The sequence below is a fragment of the Terrapene carolina genome, unplaced genomic scaffold, assembly GCF_002925995.2.
Source record: "Terrapene carolina triunguis isolate 2854851 unplaced genomic scaffold, T_m_triunguis-2.0 Scaffold97, whole genome shotgun sequence".
NCBI lineage: Eukaryota > Metazoa > Chordata > Testudines > Emydidae > Terrapene > Terrapene triunguis.
In genome coordinates, this window is record NW_020664448.1 from 10,595,019 (window position 1) to 10,616,941 (window position 21,923).

Sequence of the window (21,923 nt, forward strand, 5' to 3'; positions counted from 1 at the left end):
TTCTGTGGAAGCTGCATTTTATTTGAAAATCCACCCATTTTTGCTAACATACATTTTAATATTTTAAACAAAAATAGAATCTGCAGAGACAATGCAGCAAGTATGCTTAATTCATGTACAGAATTGCTTTCATATCATTGACTATCCTTCTGAAGGCCCCTTTCGACCCAAAAGTTACGATGTATTTACGCAAAGCACCGATCAACAGTGCTGCTTTAATTCGTCATTAACTAAATTCTTGCTAGTCATTTGTAAAGATGCTACTTCCCTTATTTATTTATTTTTAAAGGTACATGATCATAAACATGGCACTAGCCAAATGAAAATCAAGGCTTTTTTCACATAATACCTCCTAGAGTTTTTAAAGAAAAGGAAAGTCTTAAAGTGAAAGCAATTCCTCACATTCATTCTGGAAAGGCCTTATGTCAAATGTAAAATAATGACATGCCAAGCACAAAGCAATAAAGTTCCTTCCCAATGCACTAATGCTGAATTAAAAATGTAGTGCTTCTCCTTGTCAGTTAACTGTTCCCTTGCAAAATCCTAGGCACAGAATTGACTATAAAGGATTAATGCATTTTATAACTTTCCTAAATCCCATACAGACTGAGAATTCATAAGATTCAGGCCTTTAAAATAGTTAGTGCTCTATATGTCAGCTGAAAAGCATTTTGAATCAAAATCATTCTTGTGGATAAAAAAATCAGACGTACTGTATACATCCATACTCATTTTCATAAGGAGTTTGATACAATATTAATGTTACTTAAATTGATAATCATAAATAAATACAAACAATACATAAGGAATGTCTACTGCAAACTGAATATATAATTTTTTTTAAAAAGAAAAGTTAATTTTCATTGCTGTGTCTACATTTGTGAGGACTGAAGAAAAGATAACTGCAGAAGTTAAGAGTTAGGATCTGATCCCCCAAAGAAAATCTTGTTTTGAGTTATGGTAAAGGACACTCATCTTCATTCCCCACAGCATTCCCAAATACAAATCTTACAATTTCAGAATAAGAGCTTCTCTTTGTATGTTACTGATTATGGATATTAATAGGAGTTGAAAGTACTGACGCGTTAGTCACCAGAAAAGAACATCTTAAATCAGGGGAATTATTGGCTTTGTATCATGTATTGACACTTTCCTAGAGAGTCGTCCCAGTTTCCTTTGTGGGCCTTCATGATTTTCCTGCATCATTGTAAAGGAAGAGGAGTTAAAATACAGCAATTTGGATTTTGCTGGAAGTAGGGGTTTGCTGTTGAGCACGTGTCTTTTTGGAGCTGTTCCTTTCTCATCTGGCGTGATTACATAAACTGTATCTGGAAAGACAAAAAACATTCCAAGTTAACTTTTCTCTACTCAATATAATGAGACTTACTAAGAAATAAAGGTCTCTGATCCCTTAGTATGTGTTGGACATGGAAAGTCCTCCATATCCAGACTATCAGAAATAAAAGTTCCAAAGATGCTGATCAAAATAAAAATGTACAGCAAGAATGAAGCTGTATACAAGCCCTTGGGATTTCTTTCCAAGTACACCCTCTTCTGTAATGTTACTGTGCACTGGTTGCACTGTTTGTCCAAAAGATCAGAAAAAGGAAGTCGCCATCACAAAACTGTCATTGCCCAAGCATTGTCAGAAACTAATCTAGCACTAAGACATCAAAAGGAAAGCTCAACGTCCTATTTCTCTTTACTCTAGAAAGATAGCATTTGGTTTTCTCTAGGTTATGCACACTAAAATCAGTACTTTTATAGGGTAATGTTTCCAAAGTAGTTTATATTTGCACACATATTTCATTATATCATCTATCTATCTTTAAAAACATTTAAAAGCAGACACATTAACATCACTGTCGATGCAAAAGAAAACTCCAATGCCATTTACTGTATAGAAACAGCTAGCAGGTGTAGTATCTATTTCTCCATAGCAGATAATAGTTCAGTTCTCTCATCATGGTCAGAATGGTCAATTAGATTATTTACCATCTGTGGTATACATTCATAAGAATTTTGTACGCCTGTTGCAAAAACACAGATCCACAAATTTTCCTACTGAAATAATTGCCAGGTGGTCTCCGCTCGATGAGCACAATTGTCCCCCATTTTTCAGTCAGGAGTTTGGTATGCATGCTGCCAGCAGTCTAGTAAAGAAGGAGCTCAAAACAGGGAGAATCATATTGTGTTTCCAATGGACAGAAGCAAAATTAGTATTAATGGACTTCAGCAAGCTTCGTAACGGCACCGCTTGAGCATAATTTCTGTGAATCACTGTTTTTGGAGTTACACTTCAGCCAAAACAACCTGAGGTTACTTACCTGTAACTGAATGTGCTTGAGATGCGTGGTCCCCATCCATATTCCACTGAGGGGTTATGTGCATGTGCCATGTGCCCAGAGTCAGAGCTTTTGAAAGTAGTACTGTTCGGCAGTCTGCGCATGTGCCCTGTGTAGCCTTGTGGTCTCGCTCCAGGTCATAAAGGGTGCGGGGGGGGCTGCTGGCATCTTTAGTTCCTTCTCTACTGCAGAACTACTGACTCTGCAGCAGAGGGGAAGGAGGGTGGGTTTCAAATACAGATAGGGACCACACATCTCGAAGAACATTCAGTTACAGATAAGTAACCTTGTTTTCTTCGAGTGATGGTCCCTATTGTATTCCACTGAGGGTGATTAACAAGCAGTACTTATGTCGGAGGAGCCTGTGGAATGGACGACTGCTGCTCTGAACAAAGCATCTGTTGCAGAATCATGCACTAGAGCGTAGCCCATCAAAAAAAGTGTACCGAACTCCATGTGACCACCTTACATATGTCTGCGAGGGGCACGTTGTGGAGTGTAGCTGTAGTTGATGCTTGCACTCTCGTGGATTGGGCCCAAATCCTTTCAGGCGGAATTGATAGAAGTGCATAATGCACCCTGAGACCCACTTGAAAATTCTCTGGGTGGAAATGGCTTGTCCTTTCATTCTCTCCACTATGGCAACAAAAAACCTGGGAGATTTCTGAAAGGGCTTTGTTTGCTCAAGATAAAAAGCCAATGCCCTTCGAACATCTAACAAATGAAGCCTTCTTTCCTTGTTCAAGGCATAAGGTTTGGGGAAGAAAGTAGGTAAAAGTGTATGGGTTGAGTGAGGTGGATTTGGGAAACCACCTTCAGAAGGAACTTGGGGTGGAATTGTAGAGAGACTGTCTTTATGAAAAGTGTGAAGGGGGTTAGCCATCATGGCCCCCAGTTTGCTAACCCTCCTAGCCAATGAAAATGGCGACTTTCATGGAAAGGAGAGATAGCAAGCATAGGTTTGAAGATGGTGATCAGCAAGATGAGGACTAGTTAAGGTCCTTTTGGGGGTGATAGGTTGAATGGGACGGTATTTTCACAGGAGACCCTTCCAGAACCGCACAGTTAAAGAGCGGGTAAAGATTGAATGACCGTCTACCAGCAGATGAAAGGCGCCTATGGCAGCTGCACGGACTCTAATGGAACTGGCGGTCAGTCCTGAGTCCTTCAGATAAAGGAAATATTCCAGGAGTAGTGGGATGCCCACTGCTTCAGGGACAAGGTCCTGTTTGGTAGCCCAGGAAGTGAAACATCCACTTGGCTTGATACAAGTGCCTTGTGGACTCCTTCCTGCTGCTTGAGAGGACATCTCGTACCGCCATAGAGCATTCCTGCACTAGTGGAGGTGTGCATTCAAAAACCAAGCCAAGAGGTGAAGAGTGTGTGGGTGGGACTGTCTGAGTCTGCCATTGTGTTGAGTCAGCAGCTCTGGGAATGTTCAAAGTGTGACTGGAGGGTGCTTTGATATTCAGGAGGAGCAGATGCCACAATCAGCAAGGCCAGAATGGGGCTATCAGGATGGTTGTTGCCTTCTGCTGTCTGATCTTGTGGATCACTTGCGGTAAGGGGGGAGGAGGGGAAGGCATAATTCGTCTGGTCCAAGCAATTGAGGACTAGGGCGTCCCCGTGATTGAATTCCAACTCCTCCCCTCCAACAATATTGGGTACATTTGGTATTGTTATGGGGTGCAAAAAGATCCCTCACCAGGGTTCCCCATTGGTCAAAGATGTCCATGATTACAGAGTCATGCAACTCCCATTCGTGGTTGGTTGAAAAGTTTCTGCTGAGAGCATCAGTAATCGCATTCTGGGTGCCAAATAGGTAGGCTGCTGTCAAAAGAATATGGTGTGTGATGCACCATACCCAAAGGTGTATAGCTTCTGCACACAGGGCTCGGATCTTGTCCCCCTTGTTTATGTAGAAGACTGCGGTGGTGGTGTCTTGACATGACAAGAATGTGTTGGTTTTGGATGGTTGGCAGGAACGCCTGGCAAGCTTTGCGTACTGCCTGGAATTCCAATATGTTTATGTGCATCCTGGACTTTCATGCTGTCTAGGTGCCTTGTGTCATGCACTCGCCGATGTGGGAGCCCCAGCCTGTGACGGATGCGTCGTATGTTTGTCATGGTGGGCAAGGATGGGAGGAAGCTCATCCCTGATCAGACTTGTAGTGGGTTCATCCACCACTGGAAAGAGGAGAAATCTTCTGATGGCATGTGGAGCAGTATGCGTGTGGATTGATGCATGGGGGAGTAGACCCTTTGTAGCCAGAGCTGAAGGCAGTGCAGGTGTAGGCAAGCGAAGGGTGTGACGTATATACAGGCTGCCATGTGTGGAGGATACCAAAGTGATTAATCCGTCCTTGTCTGGAATCTTTCCCTTGGTAGATAAGCTCAGGCAGAAGTCTTGTCTTATGAGAGCTCCTATGAACTCCAGGGATTGTGTAGGGTTTAAAGTTGATTTTTTGACGTTGACACTGACACTCGGGGAGGAGAGGAGTAGAAGCAGTTGGGATGTCGACTCCTGGGCTTCTTCTTTGTACAGTGTTGCTATCAGCCAGTCATCTAGAGAGGGGAAAACAAGGATCCCTTGACGTCTGAGATGGGCTGCCATTACCAAGAAAACTTTTGTGAATACTTGTGGGGCAGTGGTGAGTCCCAACGGTAGGACCCTGTATTGAAGATGCCAAGTCCCCACCTTGAACCTCAGGAACATTCTAAGAGTTGGGTGTATATTGATATCTTGTATATCTATCAACCAGATGCCTTTTTTTAAAAGGAGGGAATTATTGTTGCAAGTGTGACCATACAAAATCTTGGTTTGGAAATCGAGCGGTTGAGGCGGAGATCCAATATCGGTCTTCACCCTCCAGTCTTTTTGGGGATTAAGAAGTAGCTTGAGTAGAAGCTGTTCCTTGAAAGGAGTCTGGGATTAGCTCCACAGCTCTCCTTTGCAGTAGGGAGTCTACCTCTGGTTGGAGGAGGTCATTGTGTGTGTGTTTCATGCATGCAGATCGAGGAGCGCGGTGAGATGGAGGTGTCACTGTAAACTCTGTGACATAGTTGCTCTGGATAATATCTAGGACCCATTTGTCCCCTGTTATGGTTTTCCATGCTGGCAGGAAGAGTTTGAGGCGCCCCCCGAAGGGAATAGATGAAATGGGCATTGGTGTACAGAGTGGTTGACAGCTAAGGCACTTAAATACCGTTTATGTGATGTTTGGGTGTACTGCCCTGATGGCTGGGCAATTGATGTAGGTTGACAGGACCTGTGGACCTTAGGGTGCTTTTGAGGAGGCTAATAGGTATATTGGTGGAATAGCTGTGGGGCCCTGTAATTATATGATTGGTGCGGGCGGTAGAATTTCCTCTTGGGTGCTTTTGTGTAGATGCCCAGAGATCTTGGCTCTATAGTCCTTCAGGGAGTGTAGGGTCTTGTCTGTCTTCTGATTGAAGAGGTGCGATTAGTCAAATGGGAGGTCTTCTATAGTGTTTTGCACCTTCCTGGGGAAGCCAGAGGAGTGTAATCAGGATTCCCTCCTCATGATGATCCTTGTTGCCAAGACATGGGAGGCCGTGTCTGTGGAGTCCACTGCTGAAGCATGGATCTGATGAGTAACTTGCCTTCTTCCAACACCGCCTGGAATTGATTGCGATCCTGTGGTGGTAGTTTGTCTGAAACTCTGCCAATCGCCCATAGTTCATGAAATCATATTTGGCCATCAGGGCTAAGTAGTTTGAAATATGAAACTGGAGTCCGCCGAGAAGACCTTTCTGCCCATGAGGTCCATTCTCTTACCCGTTGTATTGGATGGGGTGGAGGCATTTTTTGAAATGTTCTGAGGCTGCCTGGATAACGAATGAGTTTGGTGGAGGATGAGAAAACAGGAACTCTGACCCTTTGGTGGGGACATAGTATCTCTTTTCAGCCCCCTTTGGGCGGGTGGACACATGGCTGGGGTGTGTCATACTTTGTGTACCAGTTGGAGGATGGCATAGTTAGAATCATAGAATCATAGAATATTAGGGTTGGAAGGGACCTCAGGAGGTCATCTAATCCAACCCCCTGCTCGAAGCAGGACCAATCCCCAGACAGATTTTTACCCCAGTTCCCTAAATGGCCCCCTCAAGGATTGAACTCACAACCCTGGGTTTAGCAGGCCAATACTCAAACCACTGAGCTATCCCTCCCCCCACTCTCGTCGGTACCGAAGATGTCAAGCAGGTGGCACTGACGGTCTTGTACCTCCGCTAAGGGAATCTATAGAGTGTTAGCTATTTTCTGCAGCAATTCTTGGAACTGGCGATAGCCATCTGGTGGGGAGAACAGGATTGAAGAGGCGGCTGCATCCGGGGAAGATGAGGGATGCCTCTTCGGATCTATCAGTACTGTTGGAGTTGGGCTAATCAGTGCATCATCCAGTGGAGCACCTACTTGACAAGGATTGTGGTGGTGAAGTGGGGGAGTACTCCCGGACCGAGCGGGACTGTTTGGAGGGTGAATATTGTGGCCACGAGCTCCAGTATGGTCAACCTGGTTGACCCTGCTGTTGTGTAGCCTGAGACAACAGTGCCAGAAACCAACTCTGCAGGTAAGGCAAGGTGGGGAATGTTGCCATTGGAACCTTCCAGTAGTCATGCTTCCAGAATGGGAGTGGTGGATTGTGTTGACCATCCGTATCATCTGACTCAGAAGAGTCAGAAACCTCACCAAATGGTGGTGCAATCAGGACGGTCAGAATGGGAGTCAGCAGGAGCGTAACAGGTGAAGGGTCCCTTCGACTTGGTGACCAGATCAGTGGTCATGAACATCGAAGTCCCTTCGGTGCGAATAACTCGTGGGGATCCAGGGCAACTCGGAGTCTCCCAGGGGTCAATGGCATCCATTCTGCTGGAGGAATCAGTATTAGGCGGATGTTTCTGGAGACGGATGGTTCGCGGGACGCTGGCAAAGTCGCCGCGTCTATGATCGGTACTGGTGGATCCGGTGATCAGGGTGGCCATTTCTTGTTCTTGTGACACTTGGAACATGTGGATCCTTCAGGGCCGGAACTCAAAGTTTTGGAGGAAGACTTACTGCCATGCTTATGTACTTGCTTCCTTTGTTCACGGCTGGTCCCCGGCATGAGGTTCTTAGCACTGGTACTGGCAGAACCTGATGGGGGTTCCGTGGCAGAGGAGGCACTCTTCGTCTGTTCAGGCCAATGTATGGGGGGGCTCCGTGGCCAGGTTCTGATGTGAATCCTATGGCAGACTCCATAAGGTGTTTCCTGAGATGGAGAGTCCAGTTCTCCCAAATACAACAGGTAAGGAGAGGCAGATACTGCACCTGGACACGATGTGGGCTTCCCCCAAGGAGGGAAGAGGTAAAGTTTGGCAGGAAACCCCGCTGAAGCCGCGTCCCAACTCCTAAATCCGGTACGAAAGGAAGAATCGAACGGAAAACAAAAAGTAAATGCAGAACAACTAAGAAATCTAAACTACTACGAGTACCAGGGATAGTTTTGAAAAGTGCATCACAAGGACAACGGAGGAGAAGCTCTGACTTGGACCATGCGGCGGTGTGAAGGAACTGGAGATGCTGGCGACACACCATGTCCTTTATCACCTCAGGCAAGACCACGAGTTGGCACAGGGCGCATATGCGGACCACTGAACAGTACTACTTTCAAAAGCTCTGACTCTGAGTGCATGGCGCATGCGTATAACCCCTCAGTGGAATACAATAGGGACTATCACTCGAAGAAGAAACCACATTATTCAGGGTTTCCAATCATATACTATAAAACTCCTTCAACAATAATGTGGGTCTAACATATATAATTCATGAACTGGCTCTGTAAGCTCCAAGAAAAAAATAAAGTTCTGCAAGGCTAGGGAGCTCCTGGCAAGCATCAAATGATTCTTTCCTGGTCATGTTTAACAAAGCAGCTAGCAGGAGTACACTAATCAGTTGGTACTTCCACAATTCCCCCCATGCAACACTAACTTGTTTAGTGTATTAATGAATATCACTACAGAACTATATATGTTTCCAAGAAAATAGAACTGTCTCTTTAAATGATCTTTCACTTTATAAAAACCACCATCTCCCCAGAATAGTGAGCAATACCTAAGTTGTTTTACAAGAAATCCTGGAGAGAGAGCTCTGCAAAGGGATCCTTTCCTGAGGCTCTGTGAGGACTCTGACTGGAAGGGCTGGATGCTGCAGACAGCTGGTAGAGAAGACGACAGAGAGAGGGAAAGAAAGAAAAAAGGTCTCAGCATGACAGAATATGAAAGCAGAAAATGTAATGAAAGGGGGAGGGATCTAAAAAAGGCATTCTGGACAGAAATGGATTATTAAAACCAGACATTTGGTTGCATGGGAAGCTGAAGACCTGTTCGCTGGTATGTGTAATGTGGAAACAAGCTGGGTGTTACCCTACTCTTGGTAAAGGGAACAATTCTGGGTGGAGTGTCAACTCAGGTTCACGATACTTCACACTTACATAGTGATTTTCTCCTTCAAAGCACTTTACAAACATTAGGCCTAGTGACACCCACCCTGAGAGACAGGCTAATATTCTTCCCATTGTAGAGCTAGGCAAACCAAGGCAAAGAGATTACAAGGCTTGCTCATCGTCACAATAGGAATGTCAGCAGTGGGGTTAGAATTCAGGAATTCCCTATGCCCATGCAGAGCCACCACAGGGAAAGCAGTGGCATCTGGTTTTACAATCTACACATTGACCAACTGTATTTGTGGCTGTGAACAACATACTAGAAGCCTATATTTCAGCTCTGACCCTGTTCTAAACTCCAGTGCGAGTTTAACAGAATAGGGTTTAGTAATAGACTGTAGTATTAAGATTTCTATGTAGCCAAGGCCTAAATAGTAATTTGTACTATTTGACTACATTGGTTTAGAAATCAGAATCAGTGCAAACCTCTTGCACAGTGGATGCTTATTTGGTTTCAAGTGTGTTTTACAAAATGTCAATTAAGTTTATACCTTCCCGACATAAACTATGTCAATAGGGGCTCTCTCAAATTGAACCAAGTGTCCACTACCAAAGGGGATTGCGCCCATTTAACTAAATCAGTATCTAAGCCAATTTAATTAAATCTGCATCGTTTTTCTGCATAGATTAGACCAGACAATGTTTTTAGTAATTTAAAGGTACTTTTTAAAATGCTGGCTCTAAACTCTTGCTTAGAGGGGGGAGGGATAGCTCAGTGGTTTGAGCATTGGCCTGCTAAACCCAGGGTTGTGAGTTCAATCCTTGAGGGGGCCACTTAGGGATCTGGGGCAAAATCAGCACTTGGTCCCGCTAGTGAAGGCAGGGGGCTGGACTCGATGACCTTTCGGGGTCCCTTCCAGCTCTATGAGATAGGTATATCTCCATATATATTCCCCTGTAGAAGCAGGAATTCTAGAACATCTCTTCTTACTGGAAAGGGCTAAGGACCTACAAGTTCTAGTAGCAGTAGTAAATAAAATCTCTTTTCTGGATTCCCAGACACGGACATTGTCAAGCAGTTAAATCCTTATTAGTTTTCAACTATAGCTTATATTTATCACAGACCCTCCTCTTTGCCAATGATGTGTATTATCGCCTTATATTCACTCCACAGTAATCTGCACTTTTGCTGATATAAAGTGCTTGGGTCACTTACAACATAGGAAGATGGGAAATGCCATACTAGATCAGACCAGTGGTCCACCTAGCCCAGAATCCTGTCTCCAGTAGTGGTCAGTATCAACTTGTGCAGGATAAGATGCAAAAAACCATGAAAGGCGGCAGTTGTGGAATAACTTGCCCACAAAGAGAGTTGTTTCCTGAACCCCACTATTAGAAGTTGGTTTATGTCTCTTCCAAAACTCTTGGGCTTCTTAAAATCTTTACTATTAGAATTCTGGATATTCTTGTTACCATACTAAAGTCTACTCCTTTTTTGAATCCTGCTAAACTTTTGACAGTGATCTCATGGCAATGAGTTCCACAGGTTAGCTGTACATTGCCAGAATTCATTTTGCTTTTATGGTTTTAAATGTGTCACCTTTCAGTTTCACTGAATGTTCCCTTGTGCTTGATTATGAGAAAGGGTGAACAGTAGTCCTGATCTCCCTTCTCTATATGATCCATTATTTTGTTTAATTATCATGCCCCCTCTTCATCTCTAAACAATCAATTTTTTCACTCTGTTACTCTAGTGTTTCCATGTCTAATTCTTATTGCCCATCTCTGTATGCTCCCCACCCCACCCTCCATTACTGCAATATCCTTTTTGGAATAGGCTGACCAGAACTGAACATAATAGTAAGTTCAGCTAAGGGAATACCATTGATTTACACAATGATGTAATATTTTCCACATCATTTTCCATCCCACTGTTTAATGTATCCTGATACTGTCGGCTTTTTTGACCATTGCTGCACATAACGATGTCTTCACTAAGCTGTCCACAATGATACCCAGATCTTTCCCCCAAGTTTCAAAGCTAATTTAGAAACCAGTTAGGCATATGTAGTTCACACTATTCCTATGTGAATAACTTTGCATTTGTCAACATTGAGTTTCATCTGCCATTGTTTTGTCCATTTGCTTAGAAGTATAGGATATCAGGGTTGGAAGGGACCTCAGGAGGTCATCTAGTCCAACCCCCTGCTCAAAGCAGGACCAATCCCCAACCAAATCATCAAGCCTGACCTTAAAAACCTCTTTGTCCTTCTGATGTTACTGTTTTCATCAGTCTTTACTCAATTAAATTGTGTCACCTGCAAGTTTTGCCACCATACTGTTCACCCTCTTTTCATTGTAAAATGTACTACACAATGTACTCCAATCCTAACACACAACCTTGAGGCATCCTGCTGTTTAACTTTTACCATGAGGAAAATTGATGATTCTTATTCTCTGCCTGTCTAAGGGTACGTCTTCACTACCCGCCGGATCGGCGGGTAGTAATCGCTCTATCGGGGATTGATTTATCGTGTCTCGTCTAGACACGATAAATCGGTCCCCGAACACGCTCCCCGTCGACTCCGGAACTCCACCAGAGCGAGAGGCGGAAGCGGAGTCAACGGGGGAGGCGTGGTCGTCGATCCCGCGCCGTGAGGACGCGAGGTAAATCGATCTAAGATACGTCGACTTCAGCTACGCTATTCTCATAGCTGAAGTTGCGTATCTTAGATTCCCCCCCCCGCCAGTGTAGACCAGCCCATAGAGGCAAAGTACTGACACCATGTAAGTTTCCTGGTACCTTTGCTCCTCCAAAAGTGTTGAACTTAAATTGTGTTACTATTAAAGGCACAACTACAGCAACTTCTTGAACTGCTGTGTGTAACTCAGTCCTAAACTGTGATTAGCATCTCCTTTTAGTGCTTCTCAACTGTTTCAAAATGGCAAATCGTTATTTGAAGTAAAAAATGTTCAAGCCTCCTCCCACCGAATTTACTATAAAATTGAGTTAAAAGAATATCAATGTAACAAGCCTATATTGTATCTGTGTGCTTGAGAGCTTGACAGAATACTTGGCTTTGAAAAGTAAAGGTGTGCAGGGAGTGGGGGATTTTTCTTTAAATAATATTTTCAACGCTTGAAGATAATGATTTGAGAAACACTGGTTTAAAGGGCAAAGAAACTAACTCTAAATCTTGTCCAGTTTAAATAGTTTCTATGCAAATCACTGAAGTCCCCAAATATTACATTTTACCAGACCTAGTTAGATGGTCAATATATATTGGTTGCACTGACCTCCAGGGCATTGGGATGCATCATGTCTAATTTCTAGGATTTTTACTGACAGCAACTTTGATGGAAGTGGCCAGAGACAAGTAAAGTGCAGTTGGTACTTGGAATTAAAAAAAGCGCTCGACTATAAAAAAAAAACAACCTAGCTGGAGACAGTGCAATGCCCTTTAAATATCTGATGGGTTTTGCTACCTAACTGTAGCTGAAGCAGACCTTTCATGTTTCTACTAAGGGCTGGTCCACACTACCCGCCTAATTCGGCGGGTAGAGATCGATCTTCTGGGATCGATTTATCGCGTCTCATCTGGACGCGATAGATCGATCCCAGAAGCGCTCCCCCGTCGACTGCGGAACTCCTGCTCGCCGAGAGGAGGAAGCGCTGTCGACGGGGGAGCCTGCCTGCGCCGCGTGGACCCGAAGTAGGTACTTTTAGTTCGATATAGGAAACGTCGACTTCAGCTACGCTATTCTCGTAGCTGAAGTTGCGTTTCCTATATCGATCCCCCGCCCCAGTGTGGACCAGCCCTAAGACTCAGATGGACCTATCTGCTTCCCTTTTTATAGCTATATGTTGTGTATGTTGGGGTCATCCAAGTTACTGCAAATGCACTATCTTGACTCCTGGCAAATACACAGTAGTCTGATACTAAGGAGACACGAACACAATCAGGCTCTTGTATGCTTTTTTTTGTGCAGGTTTTCTGAGCAGTGTGGTGGCACATTACATGGAAGATTATAATGCTGATTCCGCAATGTTTTGTACTAAAATGACAGTTTATACCATCATATACACTACTTGGTTATTTAAAGTGACACGCACAGATTTTTAAGAAGTCAGGCTTGGCTTGTGCCTTTTTACTACTGTTTGAAGAATAAAGGCGATCTGAAAGGTTTAAATAAAAACAAAAATCTTTCCCTTTTTATTCTTCTGCTTTTCTTATAGGCAACAGGAATATCAAGTCTGGTCTTCCCGGGTTTTGCTAGAATACTGTGTAGTGAATCTTCTCACTCCTTACTTCAAGAGAAAGGGAGTTCAATTTTTAACCAAGATATCCTGGCTCCAATGTGTTCATTAGTCAATGAAGTTTAATAGGTATAAAACCAACTAATAAAACAGTTTAAGTAAAAATTACTTTCTTGCTCAATTACTCAGCTTACATTGTTTTGACTGATGTCAGACTTTCATCACTTCTCCAGTCACCAGAATCTTTCAGGGAATATAAATAATAATTTTCTAAAGTAAACTGGGGAAAAAAAGTGTTTTGGGGAGAATAGGTCTCGTCCCTCCCATGGAAGGCACTTTTAAGAGCAAATAATTCTAAACCCTAACATTTGGCTTGTTTGCTATTTCATCTAATGGTAAGATCAGTACTATTATCTAATTAAAAACGGAGATATTTTTGCTAATGGGCCAATAATTAGATAGGCATATTGCCCAAACAATTCATTAATGAGTGGCCTTATGGTGACTACTTTGAAGCAGTTTTCCAAGTGTTGTATAGAAGGCAAAAGCCAAAATAGATATTTGGATTAGTGTGCTTTAAGGGAAGAGGAATGGAGGAAGGGAGAAAAGGTTGTGAAGAATGAACATACAAATGGACAGGGAAAGCAGGGAGCAAAGTGTTCAAGGTATTTGTCTAATACATCTTGTGACCAAAGGCAGTGGGTATCACCTTCATGACACTGACTGTGGCCTAGTATGCATCAACCAATAGCTTATTTTGCAACACAATAAATTGTTAACAAGCAATAAGCCTCACTTCAGAGCAATCCAATTGTGCAGCTCAGCTAACAAAACCACTGCCAACATATCACCAAAAAATGATCTTATGAAAACTAAGCCCAAATATAGAAATGATCATTGAAACTCTAAATATACAATCTTTCTAGTGTAACAGACTATTATAGTCAAACTCAGGAATTATTTAAATATCTACAGCCAACACTGTCCCTATTTAGCATGGTGAAGAGGCCCCCACAACAAGCCTTTGTTTTCCTTCTAAGATTTTATTGATCTCAGACTTATTTAAAACTCAGCAACTGCAAACAGATGTGATTGGGCCAGTGTCAGACTCTCTTTAGTTGCACAGTAAATGCCTAACAAAAGGATGTGTTTCCAGTAAAATCAATAGTTTCTGAAGGAACTGCAACTCCTAATGTTTTGTCTATATGACCCCAACACACAAAAGAGGAAATAAAAATTTTCATGCCAAACCTGTGCCTCTTCACACATTAAGTATTCTCAAACTAGGGTGAGGTCCATCTTTCTGCATTGGTTTTATCATCCTACCTGCTGAGGTTTTGGGGAAAAAAAGTCATTAAAAAGGTAATGGGGTCAGTTAGACCCTTCAATGTTAATCACTGGGGAAAATGAAAATACTACACTTCCAAGGTCTTCGGGGATCTCTTGGACCCCAAACGTACAAAAATTTAAGTAAAACATGATAAGCAAACCAGTGCCTTTTCTTTCTTTAAGTATTCTCAAAGCATGATGAGAACAACTGTTAGCACTGGTTTTGTCTGTATACCTGTTGTGGTTTTAGCATAGCAAAAAAAGTCACAAAAGGTTATTGGGGTCAGTTAGACCTCAAATTAATTACGCAGGTATTCCAGCATCAGATTGTTTTTATTTTGAGGCAGCAGTTATGATACGAGTACATGAATCTTTCAGCATTGTTTTTCCCATAGTTTCAGCGGTTTTTGTTTTTCAAAAAAATACCACAAAAGGGTCTTGGTGATTTGCAATAACGCAGATAACATCTGCCTCACATATCAGGTATTATCACAATAATCTCCAGAAGAGACCATCAAACTGATTTTCTGGGACATCTATGCTTGCTAGGATGAGTTTTCTGGGGAAGCCACAATTGTCAATACATTTTTTTGGCAAACCCACAATTGGCAGATGCTGTTGCTGGGACAAAGATTCACCACTGCATTGCACATGCACATTGCATTCTGAAAGCACATAGAGTTTGGATTTTGCTGAATCTCACGTGGCATAACAAATCTTTGAGTAAGACCCGGCTGTTTCCCAGGGACCTGGGTACAGAAATGGTGCAGACCCTGGTGCAGGAGAGAATCACTGCAGCCTTGCCTCAGGGCTCTAGGGAAGAAGCGTCTAGTGTGCTGGTCACTGACCCAGAGCCTGAAAAACGAGGAAGTTGTTACATCTGTTCCAGAGAAGGAGACAGAAAAACACATCAAAAATGCAATCTGTCAAAAACATCCTGGGGTCAGTTAAACCCAACATAAACGCTGTGTAGTGTGCTTCTGAATCTATCGAAGTTTTAACTTGTTCATAGTTTTATAGTTCACTAGTTATAAAAAAGTCAGTTTTAAATGCATCCATGTGTTCCCCCCCCCAATTCTGACATACTGTGGGTCTCCAAGACCCCAATACAGAAATAGCTGGGTGATTTGTAGTCCAATATGAGGGTTAAAGGAAACCTACAAATCACCAGATTAAGCACACTGCCCACTTGCAACTGCATTCTCTCATTCCCCCCCCCCCAATTGCCCCCGCTTTATGGCAGTCAGCTGGGTCTCAATCCAGCCCCAAGACCTGCAATGTCAGTGGGAATGGGTGGGTTGCACTTTTAACAGTTCACATTAAATCTAAACGCATGTTTACTCTAGAACTGAATTCATTCAAGTGACAGAATAAATGTGCAAGAAGTAAAGTTTGCTTCTGCTTTTAAAAGGACAGTCAATTTGAAATTTAGTGAAATAGAAAATGAAGTACACCTATCTTTGAGGCACCCTAATAGCTACATTTTCCTATTTTAAAAAACATCTCTTTCCATCCTTAATGCTGCATAAAAGATCCATAGAGATGCTGACTGACTAGACAGGAGAACTGTGATAGTGATTATACACAGAGGGCTGTTATATGCCCAAAAGAAACAATGAAAGGGAAAACATTTCTTCAGATTGAAAACCACATTTGTATCTGACAGCGTCCCTCCCAGATCATCATGTCTTCCTTTTACCCCGAAGTCCCCACTTCAAAGAGGTGAGGCTGAATGTGAACATAGCTACTCTGATCAACCTGGGATGAGGGGCAAAGCACTGCAATACGATGTGAGGCCCTTCTCCTTGATGAGCACTGCCGCTGCAGTGTTCCTAAACACAAGGAGCAAGGGAACCAGGTAGAGTCACTACATCAGCAATATTAACAGTGGCAGACAGACATCTAATTGCTGTAATTTAAAAATATGGATACTCTGTGTATAGGCACGTTTTATTTACACACACATGCATCTCTCTGTATGTGGCAACACATATTACCCCATGTTACATAATACAATACATCTATATTTAAATAGCCCATCGTGATCAATGATAAAAAGGCAAGGCAAAGTTCTCTGCAGCAAAAGGAGTATGCTCTAGCCCCTCCCACCCCCCGATCACTACTACTTTCAGATGAAAAGAAAAAAGCTAGCTTCGTTAACCAAAAAACTCATTTAATTGGAATGTAAAAATTTAGAGCTTCAGTATTTAATCCCACCAGCCTGTGAAGATCAGACATCCCTAAATTTAGATGTCCTCTAATATTATGGAGGTGGACATGATTTCCCCAAAGCAACCTCTCTTGTTTTAGAGTCCTCTCAAAGGTTGGAACGAGAGCACAGGAAAACTTTTCCCTTAGAGCCTCTCATTCAAAATTCCATGTAAACTTGAATAAGAGGATGAGATTTCTTATGAGATGGAAACGTGCTCTGGACTAAACTAAAGAAGTGGCATAGATCAGGAGAAAAAAGGGTACGAACCCAACTCCAGTACTTATTTGCCTGTATTCACTTTTCAAAGCAAGGCTTCCATCAGACAAGCTAATATGAACACTGAAGGGGATAATATACTGGCTTCTTTTTCACTCAGATGTCTACAATGGAGTACAGAAGCAGGCAGTGTGTGACAGATTAATCAGAGGCTGTCCCTATTTGGTACAATCCATTACTCAACATTGAAAGTCAAGATTTTTTTTTTTTAAACTGCCAACAGAAACTAGATATCCTTTATGTACGTACATACAATAGAACATGAGTCTATCCCCCATGTGCGATAGGGGACACACAAAAACTTGGAAAGAGACGGTGTTTGGCAGAACTGGGGATCCATCCAGGCTTTAAAAATCTGCACATTAGTTCTCTGAGCCCAAGACTGGTTTAGAGGTGCTGGCCAGCTTTAAACTCTGCAGTTAACACAGGCGAGTGAGTACATTCAGCACACTCAGAGAAAGTCAGCACAGTCAGTATAATCTCTGGGAGGCATGGGGAGAGTGTGGTTCCTAGAGTTTGGAAAGTCAGGACTACATTGAGTCACAAGATGCTGAAATCTTTCACAGATTTGCAAAAGCCTATATTGGGTGCCCAAATTTGACCTCTGGAATTACCTGCAATTTTGACACACACAGCTATAATAAAAGGGCTTATGCTATATCAGCCTTGGGTTATTTTACTTGTGAAAAGTATGAGTTTAAGAGTACAAGAGGTAGCATTGGAGTGCAATTCAGGAGTCTGGCATGAAACGTGTTTGCATAATGATATGCTTCCAGGAGAAGCTGCAATGAACAACATGAGAGCGAGATACAGTGGAACACAAGCTTAGTGATTAAAGGGGATGCACAAAAGTAAGACTAAAAATAGTTACTATCACTATTCATCTAAAGAAAAGGGAAGAAAGACATCAATCACCACCTCCTCCAGGGAACTGACCCTTGAGAATGCCATCCTTTTACTTTACTTTTGCAGAACAGGAATTTGACGACACAAAATTTGAATAAGCAGCTGAGAAGCAATCCCTTTTCTATATAGCACAATGGAAATGGACTCCACATGCCACCACACTACAGGACAAAACCATCATTACAACAAACAGTGAGGGTGTAAATAAGACACCAAACTATTTGTGGCCTGGCTATCAACCAATTTCCAGGATCATGTAAATATAAATATTTTGGATTTATACTCACCTGTCCTCCTGAAACGGGGCCAAAAGGGTTTGGTGGTCTCATGATAGGTTGGCTGTATATTAAAGTTGGTTGTGTCATTACTGGTACACCTCCCATCTGTGTTGGCTAAAAAAAATCCAGAACAGCATAGAATTACAAAACAATTAAACACGGGGGCGGGACGCAGAGTGACTCTTAGCATTTGGCCTGATAAAACTGGAAAGGATTTCTGAAACTGGACTATAAACTGAGGGTCCCTAAAAATGAACACTGCAGACCTTTACTTTAGATAACATGTTTGTGCTGGAGTATAGATGCTGAAGCTGTTTCTATGTAATCTTCCCCCAAAATGTTTGGGGGCATCGAAGCAGCTGTTTATAATATATGAAGAAATTGTGTTAGCACCACAAACATGCTGACCACAAACACTGAGGCTTTGACAGAGTTCTCCCCTCTCCATTATGTTGGAGGTACTAGAAAGCAGAAGTCACCTTACACAACATGGGTATTTAACATGCCATTGTTGTGACTGTTTTGCACTTTCAAGAACTGATGAAATATGTATATAAATCAAGATAATGAGTTAATTCCCAATTTGTCTGACCGAGAAGTCTAGGTTTTCTGAAGGAGATAGTGTCAGATTAGAGTTCAGACGCAAGAGTCACACATGTGGTAACTTTTTTTTTTATTAATTCTAATTTTATTTCCCCCACATCAATGTTGGGTGTTTTTGCATTTCACTCAGTCATGACAAAAATATGTGGATCAATTTTGTTCTCTTTTTAACCATATTGACCTAACTATGGGTGTTTACATTACAGTTCAGCCACTGTTTAGTGGAAAAATCCTGGTACTATTAACCTCAAAATGCAGCAAAGGTCTATCCTGGTTAATTTGTTTACAATAGCAATTATCCACTAATGGATGTTTAACAGGGTGATCATTCTTGGAAAAGGATCCCCAGCTGTGGCAATTCTGAACAAATCTGGACTGTTTTCAGAACACGATAGGAAACCTCCTATTGCACATAGTCCATCCCTCAATTATGAGGCCTCCAGAACACATCATCGTGCTGAGGTGATGGAAGCTTTAAACAAGTAATAACAGCTGGATAAAGTGGAGGACTGTAGGCTCCTATATAGGATTTTTTGTGGAACTCTTCCTTCTGTGTTTGGTACTTAGCTACTGTGGTGACAGGTGCCTTTTGGTAGGGTTCAGAGGGAATTAAATTCAGAAGGAATGGTTAATTATCTAAGCAAACTTTAAACCTGAATTAACAATAGCATTTTTATAAATATAGTCACTGATTAATTAGTAAAACAACTGTGAGAAAGATTTTTCAATTATTTAGCAGAAGAATTATTTTTAGATGTTTTTCCCTCCATTCAGGAGCAGACCCAGGTGCATGTAACTCTTTCCTTATTAAGTAATGTGGCACTCATTCCTCTTAAAGTCTACACAGAATTGTCCCATTCATATCTGGATTAACTGGACAATTGGAAGTCTCCACCTTTTACTGTTATTTTAAGGAAGTACTTACTGTGATAGCAATGCTAGCATAGTGCAAAAAAGGGATGCATCCATGTTAAGGGTCGGTAATAAATTTACTGTGATGTTTTAACCATTAGATTTTCTTGTACCATTAATTATATGGCAAGTCAGTCTTGCATACATGGTGGGTGAAGAGGGAGATTTCTATATATTTGTGTTACTACTTCAGATTTGAAGTTCTAGAGACAAAGATCTGACCAACATACAACTACATGAGTTTTCTTTCTTCATGATGTTGAGTCTCCTGAAATATAGCTCTAAGTATTTCCTTAATAGTCATCCAATAAAACTCTTCTGCCTCAATAAGGAGATTAAAAAAGGGGAGTTCTCGGAGTTATGGAAAGATGAAAACCTGAGGGAGAATTTAGTAAGTAATGGAAGATGAACAAGGAACTTGGTGACTACTTCATTCAATACACACTAAACGTATGGAATAAGTCATCCAGGGGCTAGGTGAAGAAGAAATGGGTAGAGATGAGGTTTAAGAGCCATAGTTTATTTTCCTGCAGAAAAATGGGATTGAGTGATTCAGCGAAGAACAAACAAGAGAAATTGATATTAAACTTACTTAACATGTTTAGGCCAAGTGACACATTGCTCCTAGAATGCTTTATATTTGCAGCTAACTCATAATAAAAGTGACAAGTAAACCATGTATATGGCAAATTAAGTAACAGGAAATTTCACTAACCATTCCATAGCCCATCATTCCTGTTGGTGTTGTAGCAGGATAGGCCATTACAGGCGGTGCCTAACACAGAAAAGAGAGAACACTGAACTGCATGGAAGACTGAGTTGCATACAAGATAATAAATTGCCTTTAAGTGTCAAACGGAGCACTGACTAGACAGCATATTACTAATATAGCAAAAAAGATCAACTGACACCTATTAGCATTTGTAGGTTTCTGTTAAAGTTTATCTGATTTCAGATCAATTGCAATACTTATGCTCAAGGTTTCTAGATAGACTCGACATATGTATAAATTACAGACAAGACCAAATCTGTTAGGGTTTTGACTCACAGTAATCTAAAGTTCCACCTAGAGATATCGGAGTCTTCAGTCCAAAGAATGTATAGAGATCTAAATATGTATGTTTTGTACTTAATAGGAAATTCAGGAAATATTTACATATAATATACACAAATAAAATCAATATGATTATATGACAAAAGTGAATACTGCCCGAGTCCTATGAAGTATAAAACTTACTACTTATTTTACTGAAGTAACTGTGCCCAGGTAATTCTAAAAATGGAACCAGATATAAAGGCCAAGTTACTGCGGTTATAGTAAGAACATCAGAAGCTCTCTCTTTTCCAACCAGGCTACATACACACTAAAGATTTTAGGGGGGTCTCCATTACCTTAGCACTGATACAGCTGCGCCAGTCCTAGCAATGGTGGGAGTTCTAATGCTGGCTGGCTTTCAGTGTTTTACCAGCTTGCAGTTTAACCCCATTCATAGTAGGTCTAGGTGACATGGTAACACAGTTCAATGCTGGTCACTGGTGGAGTTGCACCTGTGCTAGAGCAATGATAAGAGGTAGCCCTAAAATCCCAGTGCAGACATTGCCCCACAGTATTTACAAGTGGGTACAGAACATTGATCTGCTACTCTAAAATGAGTTTCTTTTCAATTGTTAGGAATAGCCTAGTTATTACAATGAATTAAAACATGGTAAATCACTACCAATACCATTCAGTCTATATAAATTAACATCATTACATGACAGCTATTGTGAAGTGGAAGAATGAGACTGGCATCCCTGCTCTAGGCTTTCTCTCTGTCAACAGTAAACTGATAATATATCCCCTACTGTTTAAAAAATGCAATGCATATATAAAGACCCTCTGATACCTCTTAGAAAGCAGGAGGCGGCAAAAGATATATTCCGTTTAAAAGCAATTCTGCCTCCTTATATATTCCTTCGTCTTTCCACTCTCCCACGCCCCTGACCCTATTTATTAGGGCAGACTTTGGCATGGAGACAAGAACTTTGTCTAAGAACATTATCTAGTTGAGTACTTATCAAGTACCAATAGACTGTGATATCTAGGGATCTTTATCTGCTTCACCTCCTGTTAATCCCTCAGTTGCAATTAATAATGCTCTGCTTGTGACATCCCAGTTCTTCGCTGTGTAAATTATAATTCATGACACTTCAGAAGATTGAACCAGACAAACTCCAAGATCATGCTTTCATGCATGTCTCTTGTATTACAAAGATTTTATTTGGGAAGAGACTCTCAAGGAAAGTGGTGGAGTAATTGTTACTTGTGACATTCAGAACTACACTGGAGAAAGAAGATATGTTGTAGGGAACAATATTCCA

General features: G+C 41.7%; 1 protein-coding gene across 13 annotated transcripts in view; it reads right to left on the minus strand.

Moving 5' to 3' along the window:
• PICALM (phosphatidylinositol binding clathrin assembly protein) overlaps nucleotides 1-21,923 on the minus strand; it is a 120,614-nt gene continuing 98,691 nt past the window's right edge. For 5 of the 13 annotated variants that reach the window (XM_024194613.2, XM_024194611.2, XM_024194608.2 and 2 more), the window contains 4 exons: nucleotides 20,278-20,337; nucleotides 18,057-18,161; nucleotides 8,458-8,560; nucleotides 1,245-1,328 (listed from right to left, as the gene is read on the minus strand). In XM_024194613.2, the coding sequence (XP_024050381.1) occupies nucleotides 8,468-8,560; nucleotides 18,057-18,161; nucleotides 20,278-20,337 (258 nt within the window). In that variant the 3' untranslated portion in view covers nucleotides 1,245-1,328; nucleotides 8,458-8,467. Of the gene's footprint in view, nucleotides 1,329-8,457; nucleotides 8,561-18,056; nucleotides 18,162-20,277; nucleotides 20,338-21,923 lie in introns of all 13 variants that reach the window. The other 8 variants (XM_024194609.2, XM_024194606.2, XM_024194604.2 and 5 more) reach the window with 5 other exon arrangements.